The sequence below is a fragment of the Lasiodiplodia theobromae genome, assembly GCF_012971845.1.
Source record: "Lasiodiplodia theobromae strain AM2As chromosome Unknown scaffold_12, whole genome shotgun sequence".
NCBI classification, from domain to species: domain Eukaryota; kingdom Fungi; phylum Ascomycota; class Dothideomycetes; order Botryosphaeriales; family Botryosphaeriaceae; genus Lasiodiplodia; species Lasiodiplodia theobromae.
The window spans coordinates 205,536-221,248 of NW_023336322.1; the positions used below are offsets into that span (position 1 = coordinate 205,536).

The 15,713-nt window shown below is 54.4% G+C and overlaps 6 protein-coding genes across 6 annotated transcripts; 4 read left to right on the plus strand and 2 right to left on the minus strand.

The window, feature by feature from the left end:
- Positions 1-398: 398 nt before the first annotated feature.
- Positions 399-2,220, plus strand: LTHEOB_4528 (Amino acid permease; the record flags this gene model as incomplete). Its single annotated transcript, XM_035513572.1, has 4 exons — positions 399-707; positions 775-1,502; positions 1,559-1,707; positions 1,766-2,220. The coding sequence occupies 4 exons, from the start codon at positions 399-401 to the stop codon at positions 2,218-2,220; spliced, it is 1,641 nt and encodes a 546-aa protein (XP_035374577.1).
- Positions 2,221-3,765: 1,545 nt separating this feature from the next.
- Positions 3,766-5,184, minus strand: LTHEOB_4529 (Integral membrane protein; the record flags this gene model as incomplete). Its single annotated transcript, XM_035513573.1, has 6 exons — positions 3,766-4,225; positions 4,304-4,557; positions 4,608-4,730; positions 4,781-4,848; positions 4,902-4,938; positions 4,990-5,184. The coding sequence occupies 6 exons, from the start codon at positions 5,182-5,184 to the stop codon at positions 3,766-3,768; spliced, it is 1,137 nt and encodes a 378-aa protein (XP_035374578.1).
- A 570-nt stretch (positions 5,185-5,754) lies between these two features.
- Positions 5,755-7,017, minus strand: LTHEOB_4530 (Alpha beta hydrolase fold protein; the record flags this gene model as incomplete). Its single annotated transcript, XM_035513575.1, has 3 exons — positions 5,755-6,545; positions 6,602-6,747; positions 6,806-7,017. The coding sequence occupies 3 exons, from the start codon at positions 7,015-7,017 to the stop codon at positions 5,755-5,757; spliced, it is 1,149 nt and encodes a 382-aa protein (XP_035374579.1).
- A 2,248-nt stretch (positions 7,018-9,265) lies between these two features.
- On the plus strand, positions 9,266-10,232 carry LTHEOB_4531 (Transmembrane alpha-helix domain-containing protein; the record flags this gene model as incomplete). The annotated part of the gene is made up of 2 exons (XM_035513576.1): positions 9,266-9,534; positions 9,587-10,232. The coding sequence occupies 2 exons, from the start codon at positions 9,266-9,268 to the stop codon at positions 10,230-10,232; spliced, it is 915 nt and encodes a 304-aa protein (XP_035374580.1).
- A 656-nt stretch (positions 10,233-10,888) lies between these two features.
- LTHEOB_4532 (uncharacterized protein) lies at positions 10,889-11,920 on the plus strand (the record flags this gene model as incomplete). Its single annotated transcript, XM_035513577.1, has 2 exons — positions 10,889-11,160; positions 11,227-11,920. 2 exons carry the CDS (start codon positions 10,889-10,891, stop codon positions 11,918-11,920), a joined length of 966 nt encoding a protein of 321 aa, XP_035374581.1.
- Positions 11,921-12,972: 1,052 nt separating this feature from the next.
- On the plus strand, positions 12,973-14,985 carry LTHEOB_4533 (Heterokaryon incompatibility protein; the record flags this gene model as incomplete). Its single annotated transcript, XM_035513578.1, has 1 exon — positions 12,973-14,985. One exon carries the CDS (start codon positions 12,973-12,975, stop codon positions 14,983-14,985), a length of 2,013 nt encoding a protein of 670 aa, XP_035374582.1.
- Between the last annotated feature and the right edge of the window lie 728 nt (positions 14,986-15,713).

A 15,713-nucleotide genomic window follows, 5' to 3' on the forward strand; every position in this document is an offset into this window, starting at 1 on the left:
TCAGGTGGCGATGGACGACTCATCATCGCTCGGGGGCTATACTGCACTGGGGCAAGAACGACAGAGTCGGTCGCTCCGGCGTCGGCCCACGCACGGCCGCTCAGCGTTAAAGGCGGGAAACCGCTTCGGCAGGCATACCTATTGGTCAGGTCTCCCAAATAAGCGGGGCTCGGCATGACGTGCTGCGCCGCTTGACCAGCTACAGTAACCGTTGACTGTAGAAAAATTTCACAATCTAACTTGAAACGACCTTGGAGCCGCGCTCGTCAGTATAGAGCAAAAGATGTCAAAAGAGCATTACGACCTCGGACTTTTTTTCTGTTTCTACGATCCTCTCCTCCCATCCTCCACCCCCTCCCTGATCCCAACCAGGTTAAAAGTTGTCGACTAAAACAAAGATGGGAGTACAGACGGACGCCGCCTCAGTCAAGGATGTCGAGAAGGAGCCCTTCCCCGACTACCAGAACAAGGAGGCCTCGATCCAAGAGCCGCAGCTCAACGTCGGCGGCCATGGCGGCACCCAGCGCCGGCTGCGTAACTACCAAGTGACCATGATCGGCTTCTCCAGCGGCATCGGGACGGGCCTGTTCATCGGAACCGGCTCAGCCTACGCCAAGGCCGGTCCGGCCGGCTTGCTGCTTGCTTACCTGGTGATCGGCTCGGTGCTGTGGTGCGTGATGCAGAGCATTGGCGAATTGGCGACAGTGGTGAGTGCTCCACTCCTTGGAACTGTTTCCCCACGGGGAAGAAAACGCACGCTCATCCGTCCTGCAGATTCCCACCGCCGGCTCCTTCCCCCACTGGGCGACCCGCTTCATCGACCCGGCCGTCGGCTTCTCGCTGGCCATTTCGTACGGCTACTGCTACACCATCGCCATCGCGTCCGAATGCTCCGCCGCCGCCGTGCTGGTCTCGTTCTGGACCGACATCTCGCCCGCCGTCGTCATCACCATCAGCCTGGTGCTCATCCTGGCCCTGAACCTGATGTCCGTCCGCATCTACGGCGAGAGCGAGGTCGTCAGCGGCGCCATCAAGGTGCTCTGCTTCCTCGGCCTGGTCATCGTGTCCATCGTCATCACCTCCGGCGGCGGGCCGACGGGCGAGGCCATCGGCTTCCGGTACTGGAACAACCCCGGGGCCTGGGTTGACTATAATGGTATTACTGGCAGCACCGGGCACTTCCTGGGTTTCCTGTCGGCTTTCGTCAACGCGTCTTTCTCCTTTATTGGTGTTGAGACTGTTGTCATTGGTGCTGCTGAGTCCATGGACCCGCACCGCGCGATTCCGAAGGCGACTAGCCGTGTTACGTACCGCATTGGGTTTTTCTACATCCTTGGTGCCTTCCTGATCGGCCTGATTGTCGACCCCCGCAACAGTGACCTCGTGTCGGACAGCGGCAACGCGAACTCGGCGCCCTGGGTCATCGCGATCAAGCAGGCCGGCATCGAGGCGCTGCCGTCCATCGTCAACGCCTGTATCTTGGTCTCAGCGTGGTCCGCGGGGTAAGAACTATCTTCCTACACTACTATCCAAGTACATATGGCTAAAATAAGTTCAGCAATGCGTACTGCTGGGTTGGCAGCCGCATGATCGTCGCCATGACGACGGACCACCAGCTCCCCCAAATCTTCGGCCGCACCACCAAGCACGGCGTGCCCTACGTCGCCGTCATCGTCGCCTGGCTCTTCGGCCCTCTCGCGTACCTCAGTAAGTTCCAACGCCTTCCCTTTCTCCCATGAAACCCATATACTAACGTCCCAACCAGGCCTCGGCTCCGGCGGCGCCTCGCAAGCCTTCACCTGGCTCCTCAACCTCAGCACCGTCGCCGGCCTCATCGCGTGGGCGACGCTCTGCTTCTGCTACATCCGCTTCCACCGGGCGATGGCGGTGCAAGGCGTGCCGCGGGAGACGCTCCCCTGGCGCGCGCCGTGGCAGCCGTACGCGGCGTGGTACGGCTTCGTCGGCAGCGTCATCATCACGCTGGTCGCGGGCTTTCCCGTCTTCCTCAAGGGCAACTGGAACGCGGCCGATTTCGTGGCGTCGTATGTTGGAATTCCGATTTTTATTGTGCCGATTGTGTGCTGGAAGCTGTGGCATAAGACGACGTTTGTGAGGGCGAAGAATATTGATTTGTGGTCCGGACGCCTGCCGCCGGCGGAGAAGGTGGAGACGAAGGAGCCGGAGACGTTGTGGGAGAAGTTTGTGGATTGGTTGGTGTAAACGTTGGTTGGGATGGTTCGCCACGTCCGAAGGACTTGAGCTTGAAAGAAAGAAAGAGTCCTTGGAATATGCACCTCCTATCCCGCGTCTGGAGCCTCGCATTGCGGCGGGGGCTGACGGGCTGGTAACAGGCCCAGTGCCAAGCTCCCAAAGCGGCTACCGGGGTTCGAGGTATTCGAGAATACGGAGTAACCACACAGCAAGCCTAAGAAATTAAACATATGTGGGGATATGAAGCCATTGTCCGGACGTATATGTAAAATTATTAATTCGACATATGCATCCGGACGATAGCTTCATCTACCCATACCATGTATAGAAATTCAATCCACGATAGCTTTCGGCTGCAATACTCTCCATATCTGCAGCAGTTTAACAAGCCACTTCGATGTGCTGTACGGAGGTACGTACCAAGAGCCCCGTACACCGACCGCTGCCGAATTCCGCGCCAGTGCAGACGAGACTTTTGGTACGAACCTCCATGGTGCTGCTCAGAGTTGTTGAAGTCGCCGTACGGAAATTGGTCGCCGCTGCCCCTCCGTGTACGCCGGTTTGGGTCGTCTTCGGTGGCCGACTTGGTCGACGTACCCTTGCTCCCATCCATGATGACCGCCTTGCGTGTTGGTGTACGTCCATGGCCCGTACTGCCAATAACTCGGAGGGCTCTCAAGGAGCGTGTACGCGCATCTGCTGTCCAAGCATGCTGCGTCTAAGGTACGAAGCTTTCCATTGGATAGGACCAACCCCCCGAAGACGGAAATTGCTAAAGACGTGTACCAGCGGGGACCGCGTACGTCACGGTTGGTGAATACCCTGACTGGGTCCGGGGGACAATACCGGTGCTGGCAGACGAGGATTGAGCCTGTCCGTAGCGTTGCAGATCGGTAACAGATTCTTGCTGTGAGGATTAGAACCAGTGTAGATGGTGTACGGAGGTTCTTACTGAAAGTTCCGTCCGGCAATCGCTGCCTTGAAATTCCGCGCCATGGCGTACGAGACTTTAGGCACGAACCTCCATACAGCACTTCGAGATGGATAGGCGGAGGAAATTGCAACTAATGGATGGGTGGAATAAAAAAAAGAACATGTCATGGGTAGTTGAAGCTATCGTCCGGACGCATATGTTGAATTAATAATTGTACATATACGTCTGGACGATAGCTTCACGTCCCCACATATGTTGTTATTCTTTGAGGTACAATTACCCCGCGTTTGGGGTCCCTGTTGCCATTTGGCTGCAATAACCCTTCTGCATCAGGCGCAAGAAAAAAAATACAGATTGGTGTCATTATTCGCCATGATTCGTTGCCTCGTTGAAGGATCTCCGTTGGCAGCTCGGCAGGGTCCGTGCCGAAAGCTTGATGATACCCTACACAAGACGTCAATAAAAATGTAACAGATACAGCCAGCCTCAGATAAGTCATTACTCATACCATTCGGTAATCTCCCTCATGACACCACGTCCAGGCCATGGCACGTTTCGGAGTGGAATCTAGCGCACATCGCGCAACACAAAAGAAATCTCATATCACATTATGCCCCCCCTCACTTCCGATTCAACCCCAACTCCTGCGTCACCGCGCCGCCGCCCAAATCAACCTCCTCGGACGTGCGGACGCTATTCGTCCTGTGAGCCGTCATGACCTCGCAGCCCCTCAACTCGTACTCATCGGACTCGAGGGTCACTAACTGTTCGTCCACTATCGCCGGCCCCGTGCCGGTCTTGACTTTCTTCGACGACGAGTATGTGTGGTGTTTGTGGCGAGACGACGAGGTGGTGTGGTTCGCTTCGCCGGACTCTTGCGGGTAGCTGTGCGACGCGTGCGACATCTTACCTCTGCAGTGCCGGACGAGCGGGCCGAGGGTTGGAAGGCACGCGCTGACGATGCCGACGCAGGGTTCGAGGCAGGTCCAGATGAGGCCCGAGCATAGGCCCCAGGATTGGTCTTTCATGGTGGCCATTTTGAGGAGGGAGACGATGCGGGCGATGCTGGCGCCGATGACGCTGTGCAGAGGTCAGTTAGACGGGTACAGGTGACGGGGGATAAGGGATGGGAAGTGCGAGAATATGTAAAATGCGTACACGCCACCAAGGAGGAAGATGCCCAGCACGGCAATCTTCTTGGTCGTCGGCATCTGCAGCTTGCAGACGGGGTATATGGGGGTGATGAGGATGAAGATGTCGATCAGGGTTGCGGCGATGGCGTTGGCGTAGTAGAAGGTGAGCAGGTCGACGCATTTCCCTTCGGCGGTTGGGTCGACGTATTGATCCCACATGTAGGTGACTGGGTGGCAGCCGGTGTTCATAACGGTGATGATTGTAATACAATAGCCAATCTGTTGGGGTCAATATCGAAGATGTGGCATAGTCACGAGTATACGCTTACGATAAGAAACATGAGAACGTAGAAGATGATTGAGAAGTCAAAGATGCGCCGGTAATAGCATACGATCGATGTCTTAGTGCACGTCACCGTTACGGCATAGATCTGGGCGGCTGCGTAGACGACCTGTGCTTATGTTAGCGTGTGCGCTGACTGTGAGCAGAGTGAGGTTCTACCTGTTGTATTTTCTTGAACTGATCGGTGCTGAGAACCCAGATATGTTTCCCACATCCGAATGATAATGCTTGTTACATTTAGCTTTGTTCATTTCCTTCCACCAGTTTGCATTCAACGTACCAGCAAAGACACAGGCAGCTGTTCCGAAGCTAAAGAACTGAGTCGCGGGTTAGCCTGCACGAATCAAGTTCATAACATTAGCGCTTACCAATGCAAAGGCGATCCACACATCGTCAGCCGCCATGCGTTGCGCCTCGACCACATGTCTTGTAGTGAAGCGGAGACAAACAGCAGTAATGGCCAAGACCAACACCACAGCGATAGGAGCAATGACAGTGCCTGATTGGTCCTCGGATAGATCGAGCCCGTCAGGTGGAGGACCGAAGATATCTGAGATCTCCATTGTGGGGGGAGGTCTGGGGAGCTGCTGCAGCCAAGAAAAACCGGAGGCTAGCTGTCGTAAATGTGCATATTCTCACTAAATTTTAGTCTTGGCCGTGTATGTACGGTGCTCGATATGGAAGGAGAGGAAGAGTTGGAGCAGATCGGAAAATTTGGGCATGCGGTGTGCCTGACTCCCGGCCGTTACGCACACAGTATGTATGGAATGCAGACGGCAATTGCGAGTCAAGAACTTGTGCCCCACAGCCTCGGCCCCTTATCCATCTTGTTTTTCATCAGTGGCGTCTGGCCGGCCAAGCCCCACTGTGTCGTATGACAGTCATGGCCTTATTCCCCGATCGGGCCGTGCACTCCGCCCTAGCTATTTCCTTCCTCTTGTCACTGCCATGAGTATCTATACTGACTCGATCTGCTACTAATGGTCATACCATGCCGCCTCACTTCCAGACATCTTGATCCGTATCCTACAGAGACTGACACCATGTCTGCCGTCGACCTGATACCCTTCGATCTGGGTGAACCCCGTGGAGCCACCTCCGGCACTACCACTAGCTGAACACCGGAACAAGCGCTACTGACCATCCGACACGCCCACAACACCCTTCATCCAATCCCGAATCTGCACCCACATGCGCACCTCCTCCGGCTTAAACCCCATATCCGGATCCATGACCCCGGAAATGTGACCCTCATCCTCAAACACCACCACCGTCGCATCCCGCTCATCCCTCCACTCCTTCCTAAACGTCTCCGCAAACTTCAACGCCCCATCAACCAACACATCGTCCGCCCCCACCACCAACAAAAACCGCTCAAGCACCTTATCCACCCCCGCCCACCACCCCTTCGGCGCCTGCGTCGGCCGATTATACGCATCCAACGGCTTCCCATCAACCCACCCATCCGCCCACCGCTTCAAGAACCGCGCATGCAGCAAATCCTTGAACTCATTCCTTTTCAACGACGGATACTCCTCCTCCGTGCCGAACGGATCCGCCCACGGCGAGATCAGCAGCGCGCCCTTGAGCGCCCGCACGCTCCGAACATCGATCCTCGGAACGGACGCGTCCGGGTGCGGGTGCAGCAGGTGGCTCAGCAGGCTGATCGAGATGTTGCCGCCGGCGCTGTCGCCGCCGATCAGGATGTTCGGGATGCGCAGGTCCTCGACGACGTGCTTGTACAGCGCCGCGGCTTGCGCCAGCTGCCGCGGGTAGTGGCCCCAGGGGCCGAAGTCGTATTGGAGGAAGAGGACGGCGAAGTTGGCCGAGGACGAGGACGAGGGCGAGGGGGGGTTGAGCTCGTCGACTAGCCGGGCGGCGAAGTTGATGTGTGCGGGGAGCGCGGGGAGGTTGAAGCCGCCGCCTGTGTGTTTTATTTTTAGCATGGGGGTTGGGAGCAGTGGAGGGCGAAGGTCTTACCGTGGAAGAAGAGCAGCACCGTCTTCGCGTCCTTGGAGCCGATCCAGAAGGCCTCAGTGCCGTCAGGAAGCACTTCCCGGGCCGTGGCGACCTTGTGCTTCTTCGCCCATTGGTAGTAGACCGAGTCCGTGTCCTCGGTGATGGCCCTGGTGGCCGCACGTGGTTAGCGATGTTTAGTGATACGGTGCGGGTGCTTGGTCATACTGGTCGATCCTGGTATTGCTGTTCGTGAACAGATGCCGGACTAAGGAGTATGCAACGTGCCGCTTGTACACCTTCGACCGGTTCGCAGGCGCGGCAAAGGGAGCCGTCAGAGCCGAACCGCACGTCTTGGTGATGACGACGGCGTAGAACAGCACCAGCTTGACCTTTTCGATCAAGGACAGCCGCACTTGGTCGGCCGGGCGGGGAGGCATTTTTTCGGGAGCGGGTGGCGATGATTGGACTGTTCCTGTGGCTGAAACCTTGGGTTCCCGCACGTTCTCTCTTTCCACGCTGGGATTTCACGGTTCGCGACGTTGTGATGAGCGAACCAGATGGATTTATTTTGGGGAGAAAAGACCAGATGGTGGGTCGTTGGCACGGCAATGTAACTCGACGGAGCATCGGGTGACGACCCCCTACCGAGCTGCGGAGCTCCAACACATGCATGGCTCCACTTCATTGACGAGGAGAGCAGGATCTTCCTTGTGCTGAGGCCACCCGCCTACTTTGATTAGTATGCTGCGGCTCCGCCCGTAACGCTGTGTGGACCATAGTCAACCAATGCTATAGCCGCTTTTCCTTTTTCCCTGTATAGAGAACGTCAACCCAAACACTTCATCGAAGCCTACATTTGTCTACAACAGGTAGAGAAGCCCATTGCTATCAAGAAGTATGGTTCGAGATGTGTCCGTCTCGCTTGTTCGGCGGCACTCTCGGCGCACGTTGTTGCAGAATTGTCTCCGTCATGTTGTCGGTGAAAAATGAAAGGAACTGGTTCCGGTGCGGCAAGTTACGCAAGCATGACAACAAGTAGATCCAACAGTACCAACGTCTCAAAGGAAGGTGAGGCAGTAAATCGTATTGATGATTCAGCATCACGGCATCGGCGAGGTCTTTGATCACGGCGCTTCCACTGCGAAGGACGTCGGCGGACCAACGGAGTGCACAGGAGTAGGTCAGACCACCGGGCCGAGGGCCGTGCCGTTCCGTGTCAGCCCAAGTGCCGATGCCGACTACCGTGAGCGGCCCGTAAGCAACCAGGCGGCAGAAACCTTGGTCGTGTAATGCTATTGTTCAATAACTATCACACACATGATTTGGCACGGGTTCTCATGATGTTTCAGGTCTATGAAAAGTGCAATAATTGTGTCAGCGTATTCGCAAATTCTTGGTGTTCCTACAGAGTCCAACGAACGGAAAATGGTCATCTACTTCAGCGTTTCTACAGATCGGATGCTCCTACGCTTTACATCGCGTTTCTTTTTTTATCCTGTGGCGCAAAAAGTAAGCATCATACATTCTCTAAAACAGGCTCACTGTGTGTTCTTTTCCTCCCTTTCGAGGTGAGCATTCGTCTCTTCGCCTCGCAACTGCTGCCTTTTTGGTGCGCATGTTTCCCAGCCGCAGATGGCACTTTACCCCGCATATACCTGGTGCTTACGATCATCGCTCTTGCTCTGGCCCAATGCTTGCTGATAGAATCCTCGGCCGAACCAGTCCTCAACCTCATCCGAGTAATCTCTTCGTGTGATTATTCCCGTGTCACTTGGTCCTCCAATCCCTTGGAATCTTTCCCACACCCACTTTCGCCTGGAATTCGTATTATTCGTTCCACACCATAAAATTCCAGATGCTTGGGGGGCTTGGCCCTCCAGAGGATTCTGCCACATCGTATTGTTCTTACGGGCTTTTGAGGCGTTCGCCAGCAGAACAGGGTACTGTTTCCTACCTGTGTAGAGACAACCTCGAAAGCGATGCGCATGTATGGTGAGCCACCTATGGGAGAGGTAGAGCGTACGGGGTTGAAAAGGGAACAGTTTTACTATGGGACAAACATGAAAGTGGGATGTTGGTACCTTTTTACTATGGGTAAATCGGATGCTTCGGCACAGCTGTAAGGCAGAAGCCTGCAGACGTCATATAAATAGGCGGGGAAAGGCGACTGGTGGTAAAACCCCCGCTGTGGTCCCGGCAGAACGGGTGGTGCAGGGGTGCGAACACGACATCCGTTCAAGCCGAGCGGCCGTTGCCCTAGCGCTTACTGAAAGTGTCATTGGTCTCAAGACCGCAAATTGCCAAGCATAATGTGCCAAGATCAACTGTCCCAGCTTCTTGAATTTTGGGGGCCGAGTGCCCACTGTTGAATGTAAGTTCTGCCGGGATTTACATTAGCCCCGCCGAAGGATTCGGAATTCAGCCTTTTCTTTGGCCAAAAACAGCAGTGCCTCGCGAATCCAACTAAGCATACCGTCTGTTTCGGCAATCGCTCCCTATTGCACCCCTGCTCTTCTTCGCCGCTACCGTTGTACCTGTTCTCGCTTCTAAATGATCGGTAGCTTGGCTGCTGAATTCTTTTCAACATGACTTCCGGCCGGGCTGCACAGTAAATATATCAGCTGTCCCTGGCGTCGCGTGCCGGTTGTTGTTCGGTTTTCTTTTCCTCCGCAAACCGCATCCATAATGTCAAATCTCGGCCCGTTAACCACAACATTCACGCCCGCCTCGCCTGATTGCGTTTCGTCGTTGCATATTCGGAGAAAAGATACTGCAGGATGGGACCTCGTCCTCGGATTACCCGGATCCCACTCATCGTCCTGCCTGCCAACGTCTTTCACCTGGTCGAGCGCCTACTACTCCCCCGGCATCTGCCCCTCCGGCCACACCTACGCATGCACCGAAACCGACGCAATCGGAGATGAAACAACAACAATAGCCACCTGCTGCCCCAGGTAATAAACCCAACTCCCCCATGCAAAAAAAAAAAACAAAAACAGCTCACAGCACTGCAAGTGGCTGGGTTTGCCGCAACGACAAAAACGCCGCTTTCGCCTGCGTTCTGCGCTTCCCGACACAGACGACGCTGTACGACGTCGGCAGCTACCAGGTCAGCACGCCCTCGGGCGGCTCCACGACCGTGTTGAGAGAAGGTACCCCGCAGGACCTCACGCTTTCCGCTGGGTTTCAAGCGTACGCATGGGGTCCTGTCGTGCGCCGCCAATCCACAGACGAGACCTGGCCCGCCCGCACCGCTACGGCAGGAGCATCATCCACAGCAGGAGGGGCCTCGTCTACGGCCTCGTCGTCGCTTCTTCTGAGCAGTAATGCGGCCGCTGCTGCCGCCACGAGCTCGACATCAACATTCAACGGGTCTTCTGGTCTCAGCACGGGTGCAAAAGCGGGGATCGGCGTGGGTGTTGCGGTCGGAGGGTTGCTGTTGATTTCTGCGTGTATCGCGGCGTTTGTGCTGCGGAGGAGGCGGAGGCAGAAGCAGAGCACAAAAGTCCCTGCGGTGCAGGAAATGCCGGTTAATCAGGCACCGCCATGGGTGGGACCGCCGGGGGAGCTGCATGCGGAGTCGAGGCAGGAGATGCCAGTGGAGGAGGTGGAGAAGGACAAGCCGGCGGAGTTGCCGGCAGCATACCGGTGAGTCGAGGGATGTTGGGAAGTAAATAACTAATTTTGTATCGTGTTATATATTCCATATGGGTTCTTAAAGGAAAAAAACGTGCCACTTCAGTTTCAGCAGGATGGGTTCAGCAGCGGGGCGAACACGAGGTAATAAATACCTTCAAGCCGGGCCCGTTTGCGCTAGCGCTTACTAGGCGCCCCCATCGATCTTGCTAACGATAAATTGCCAAGGAGTTTACTGATCCAATATCTTGGCCGAGTGTCCACTGTTGAACCGAGTGCTGTAGCATCTGGGTGGCTGAAGCTATCATCCGGATGGAAATACGGAACTAATAGCTATACATTCACTTCCAGACCAGAGCTCGAGCTACTCACGGTATGAGCGGAAAATAAATTCACGATAGCCGTCGGCTGCAACACCCCCCTGTACCTGGGATGGCCTGATGGTATGCCCCACAGAAGGAAGGACGAGATCGACCAATCAAATCTTCCGTATCGGCAGCCATCCATGTTCAGCTTGTACTCTTTCCCAATCCGTCTAATGTCAAACAGTAGTACCTGGATTGGCTTGACGTGACGATCGGACAGGCTAGGTATGAAATTCATTTCCTGACTACTACTACCGCACCTCGTCCGTCAATTTGTTCTCCAGTCCAACTCCATGCCTTCAGCACAATGTCAAACTTGGGAAGCTTGGTCACAACTTTCACTCCGGGCTATCCCGCCTGCACCACATCTCTGTGGTACAGAGGCTATCCAAGTAGGGGTGGCGACCTCGTTCTGGGCTTGCCCGGCACCTCCTCAACATGGTGTCTGCCACCCGACTTTCGCTACGGAGCAACCAACTACTATTCCCCAGGCATCTGTCCAGCGGGCTACTCCTATGGATGCACATCGACCGCCACACGCTCCGGCGAAGAAACAACGATAGCAACCTGCTGCCCAAGGTAAAAAAAAAAACGTCCATATGCGCGCGTTGGCACAACGACTGACACTGCGCACACACACTACAGTGGCTGGGCATGCCGCAACGACCCCTCCGCCGCATACGCCTGCGTCTCCGTCCTCACGGCCGCCACGGACCTCACCATCGGCAGCTACGAGATGTCCACGCCGACTGGAGCCACAGCATCCACCACCCGCCTCATCACCGGCGGCACCACCGTCGCCCACGCTACAAAGGGCCTGTCGGCCTTTGCGTGGGGCCCCATCGTGCGCCGCGCATCTGGCGACCCTACCTGGCCCACCACCCGCACCGCCACGGCGGCAGCCTCGTCGTCATCATCATCATCCACAACCTCCTCCTCCGATTCGACCACCATCGCCGCCGCCGCCGCCGCAAGCACAACCACGACCACCGCTGCAGAATCCGGATCGGGATTGTCCACGTCGCTGAGCACCGGTGCTAAAGCTGGCATTGGCGTTGGCGCGGCTGTTGCTGGCCTGCTTGTCATCGCTGCGTGCGTGCTGAGGAGGAGAAGGCGGAGGCGGAGGCAACGGGATCACACCCTGCCTCCGATGGACGACGACTCTGTGGGTGCCGGCGCCGACATGGCTGCTCCTCCGATTGCAGAGTTACCGGCGGAAGAACCGCTGGAGCGGCGGCCGCAGGAGCTGCATGGGAATGCGCTGCTGGAGGCGCCGGTGGATAAGGAAGGGGAGAGGGGGCAAAGTGGTGCGAAGCCTGCGGAGTTGGCGGGGGTATAGTGGAATATTGAGAAGTACGCACACACAGTTGTGAAATATATGAGACTTACATGCCACTGCCTAACAAGCATGATTATACAAGGGTGTATTACAGCCGACGATTAATGTGAATCCTCTTCTCGCTCGTATCATTGGTAGTTGAAGGTATTATGCGAATTTCAATGTGGAATTAATAGATATTCGTTGACTTTCGGAAGATGGCTTCAACTATCCACACATGTTCTTTTCAATTATGGAAGAAAAAAAGAATCGAAGCATACTTACGCCATGTACAAAGGCTCTGCTATTCTTCGCGCTAGCCATCGGCTACGGCACCCCTCTGCAGTAACTTGATCCGAGGTACGCAAGCATTACCCGGCGAGACCCACTTAAAGTTCCATTGAAGGATTCACAGAAAGTGGGGTAGACGAACGATACTGCTGCCTAACAAGCGTTGGCTTATTGCTCGCTGGAAATGAGAGGTTTTCTGAACACCTTGAACTTCGCCATTCAGGCATCGAGATACCCTAGCGATACCTACAGACATGGCAATTCAGGGGTCCGGGCAGACATCAGAAACGCATACCGGCGTCCAGGACACCCCCCGAAGCTCTAACCAGCTATACAGTACTACTGTCTATCCTCGAGATGGAGATCAATCATCGGATAACACCGCTGCTCTCCATGCGTCGTGCGAAGACCATTGCGAACTATGTCAATTCCTTTCCGCTGTGAGGTTGAGCGAAAGTGGCACGATTTTTAGGTACAAGCCAGTGGCCCTACCACGGGAAATATTCTCAGCCTCCTTCCACGAAGAGTGCGCCAGATGCTCCGAGTTTCCCGCGTCTGGAGCTTCGATCTGTTCATTCTGCACGCATCTTCGTCCTCGACATCTGTTTTTCCACGCCCTTCCCAAGTACGCATCAATACCAAAACTCGGTTCAGACGGGTTTCAGAGCGTGTTTTTCATTCTTCTGGGAGAACTCAGGGAGTTGCGCAGTCGCGCATTCCAATGCGGATTTTGCAATTTTCTCGCCACGCGTCCTCAATTTTCCAATTCAGCTCCGTCGACCATGATAGGCATGGCTTTTGACGAAACCGGAGTTATGCTTTTCAAGAATGAAGAATACGTCGGCGACCTTCTTCTGGACCCTGAAACCGCTCCTACGCCACCCGACTGTGGGAAAATTCAGTGGGACCTAATCAAAGGCTGGCTGGCAGAGCATCCAAAGCAGCCCACTACCCAAGGCACATGGCCTGGCAAAATATTCGACGATTTCAGACTCATCGATGTTGTCCGAAATTGCGTCGTCCGCGTATCAGAACCCCATGACTACGCAACCCTCAGCTACGTTTGGGGAGCATCTACGGAGGTCCAACTCGAGGCAAGAAAACGCACCATTGCGATCCTGGAGCAAGAAGGAAGTCTACTTTCAGCGGATGTTCCGACCACTATTTACGACGCCATAGTTGCAACGAAAATGTTGGGCTTGCGGTACCTCTGGGTCGACCGCATTTGCATCGTGCAAGATGACGAGAACAACAAACTGCACCAGATTTCTCAAATGGACAGAATTTACGCAACTTCTTACGTTACTTTAGTTGCAGCTTTAGGCCGAGACGCAATGTCCGGCCTCCCCGGCGTCCGAGTTGACAGACGGGAAGTCAAGTATTCTGTACATTGGAACGGCTTGACTGTAGCGTTTCCCTACAGGCCCGATATAGGTGGCTTGGGAGCTACTTCTCGCAGTGCTTCTCTCCGTAAGCCTAAGCCCTGGAGATGGCTAATGCGTGACTCGGATTCCAAATGGTACAACCGCGGATGGACGTATCAAGAAGCCGTTGTATCGGAACGGTTGCTCTATTTTACCGAAGAAGGAGCCTTCCTGGAGATCAAGGGCAATTCCGTACTTCTGGCGGAGGGAGATACACGTGTATCTCAAAGAAAGAAAGCGCGTCGCTCTAGCCCGAGTTATTACGATGCCGTCTGGGAAATCCTGCACCGCAAATTCACCCACTCGACTGATGTCCTCCTAGCATTCCAAGGCGTTCTCAATTGGGTTATTGAGAAGGACTGCTACATCGACAAGAATCACCGGTTCGGGATACCATTCGAAGAATTCGACGAGGCAATCCAGTGGAAAACGGGAAACACTTCGCACAAACGCAGCCCAGCAAGCCCACAGAAATTCCCTTCCTGGTCATGGGCCTCTATGGAGAACTTTGTGGATTACGGCGAGACTGTAATGACCTGCGGCTCACTGGCGACTTGGGCGTTCTGCGAACCGGCTGCAAACGACCAACTGTGTTTGGTGCCAGTGATGTCTCGACCAAAACGGTACTGCGACAGCTGGGGAGTTCAAAAAGGGCTTGATGTGAGGGTTCTCATGATGATTGCCTGGCTACAAGGCTGCTTTGCAAGGCCGCCGCTGTTTCATTTCACTCCGGATTCTTCTCTATCTTCAATTCAACGACAGATAGACGAGCAATTCCCTACATACGACGATTTCTGGAGAATCTCTCGGGGAGAAAATTGGCAACAGGAAATGTTCTCGCAACAAGACCTCAAGACCGCATCTATTCAGCCTGGGAGAGTATTGGTGCACACTCAATGCGCACTTTTGCAGCTTCAAGGAGTGGAGGGATCTACATCGTATTTCCATATCCGGCGACCTAACGGTCAGTGGATTGGCCTTGTAGAGCTATCTCAGGAATCTCAAGAGATCTTATCATCTATCGGCATACAGGATGCTGAGATTTGCGTGGAATTTCTTGCATTGGGAATTTACTTTGGTGTGGATTTCACCTTTGCTCGGGCTGATGGGCTGAAGAAAACTTCGAGCGGGACATGGGAGCCGGGAGACCCTGATTTCGAGAACAACGAAGCATTCAGTAAAGAGATGAACCATGTTTGCGCTATGGAATCTGCATCTGATTTTGAGTTGGAACGCGAATCGCCGCCGCAGGTGGTCGTGATGCTGATTCACAGATGCGGACCAGTAGCTCGTCGTCTTGGTCTTGGCCATGTCTATCTGAAGCTATGGGGGGAGACTGAGAAGGAGCTCAAGACTGTGGTACTCGAATAGCTGGAGATGTGTGCCTTCTTGACGAATTATCATACTAAAATTTCTTACACTAGCTGCACGCCCTACAATATATGCCGTGTAATACTGAACACCAACAATCCACGTGCTATTTCAGTGTTGCGTGCTTTTGAGATAAAAGTCATATCGAGGATGTATTTATCCCATTCCAAGCAACCCATAAGGTTTCTAATTGTAGAATGTACTGTACAGGAAAATGGAGTCAAGGTTCTCAGCAGGGTGTGCATCGTTAGCCAGAATCTCAGTCTTCATGTCACCCATCCAGTGCATTCAGTACAATCGATTGCCTTTTAAGAGACGCTTGTAGTATTTGCATATATACATGGATGGTATGCGTCTTGCAATGGACACACACCAGCGCGAAGTCGTCTGGTTCAAAGTTAGGCATGGGCGTTAGATTAGACTTGGAGTCTGAATCGGACGCGGACTTTGAACCGGACTCGGACTCTGAACTTGGTTCTCTGGAATATGCGTGCATTGAATGGGGAGCCAGGGCTGGTGGCCGTTCTCCCAAAATTAGTGTTTTCGACCGGGAGCTCAAACTACTGGAAACTACTAGGCCAATAGGAAGCGGCCGTTCGCTACCGTCCGTTCTATGGAATTTTCAGGCGTTGAACTCGACTCACTCTAAAGTGGACTCAGATTCTAAAGTAGATTCGGACTTTGTCGTGGATGTGGACTCCGAATCGACTTCAGAAAGCCCCCTCTCA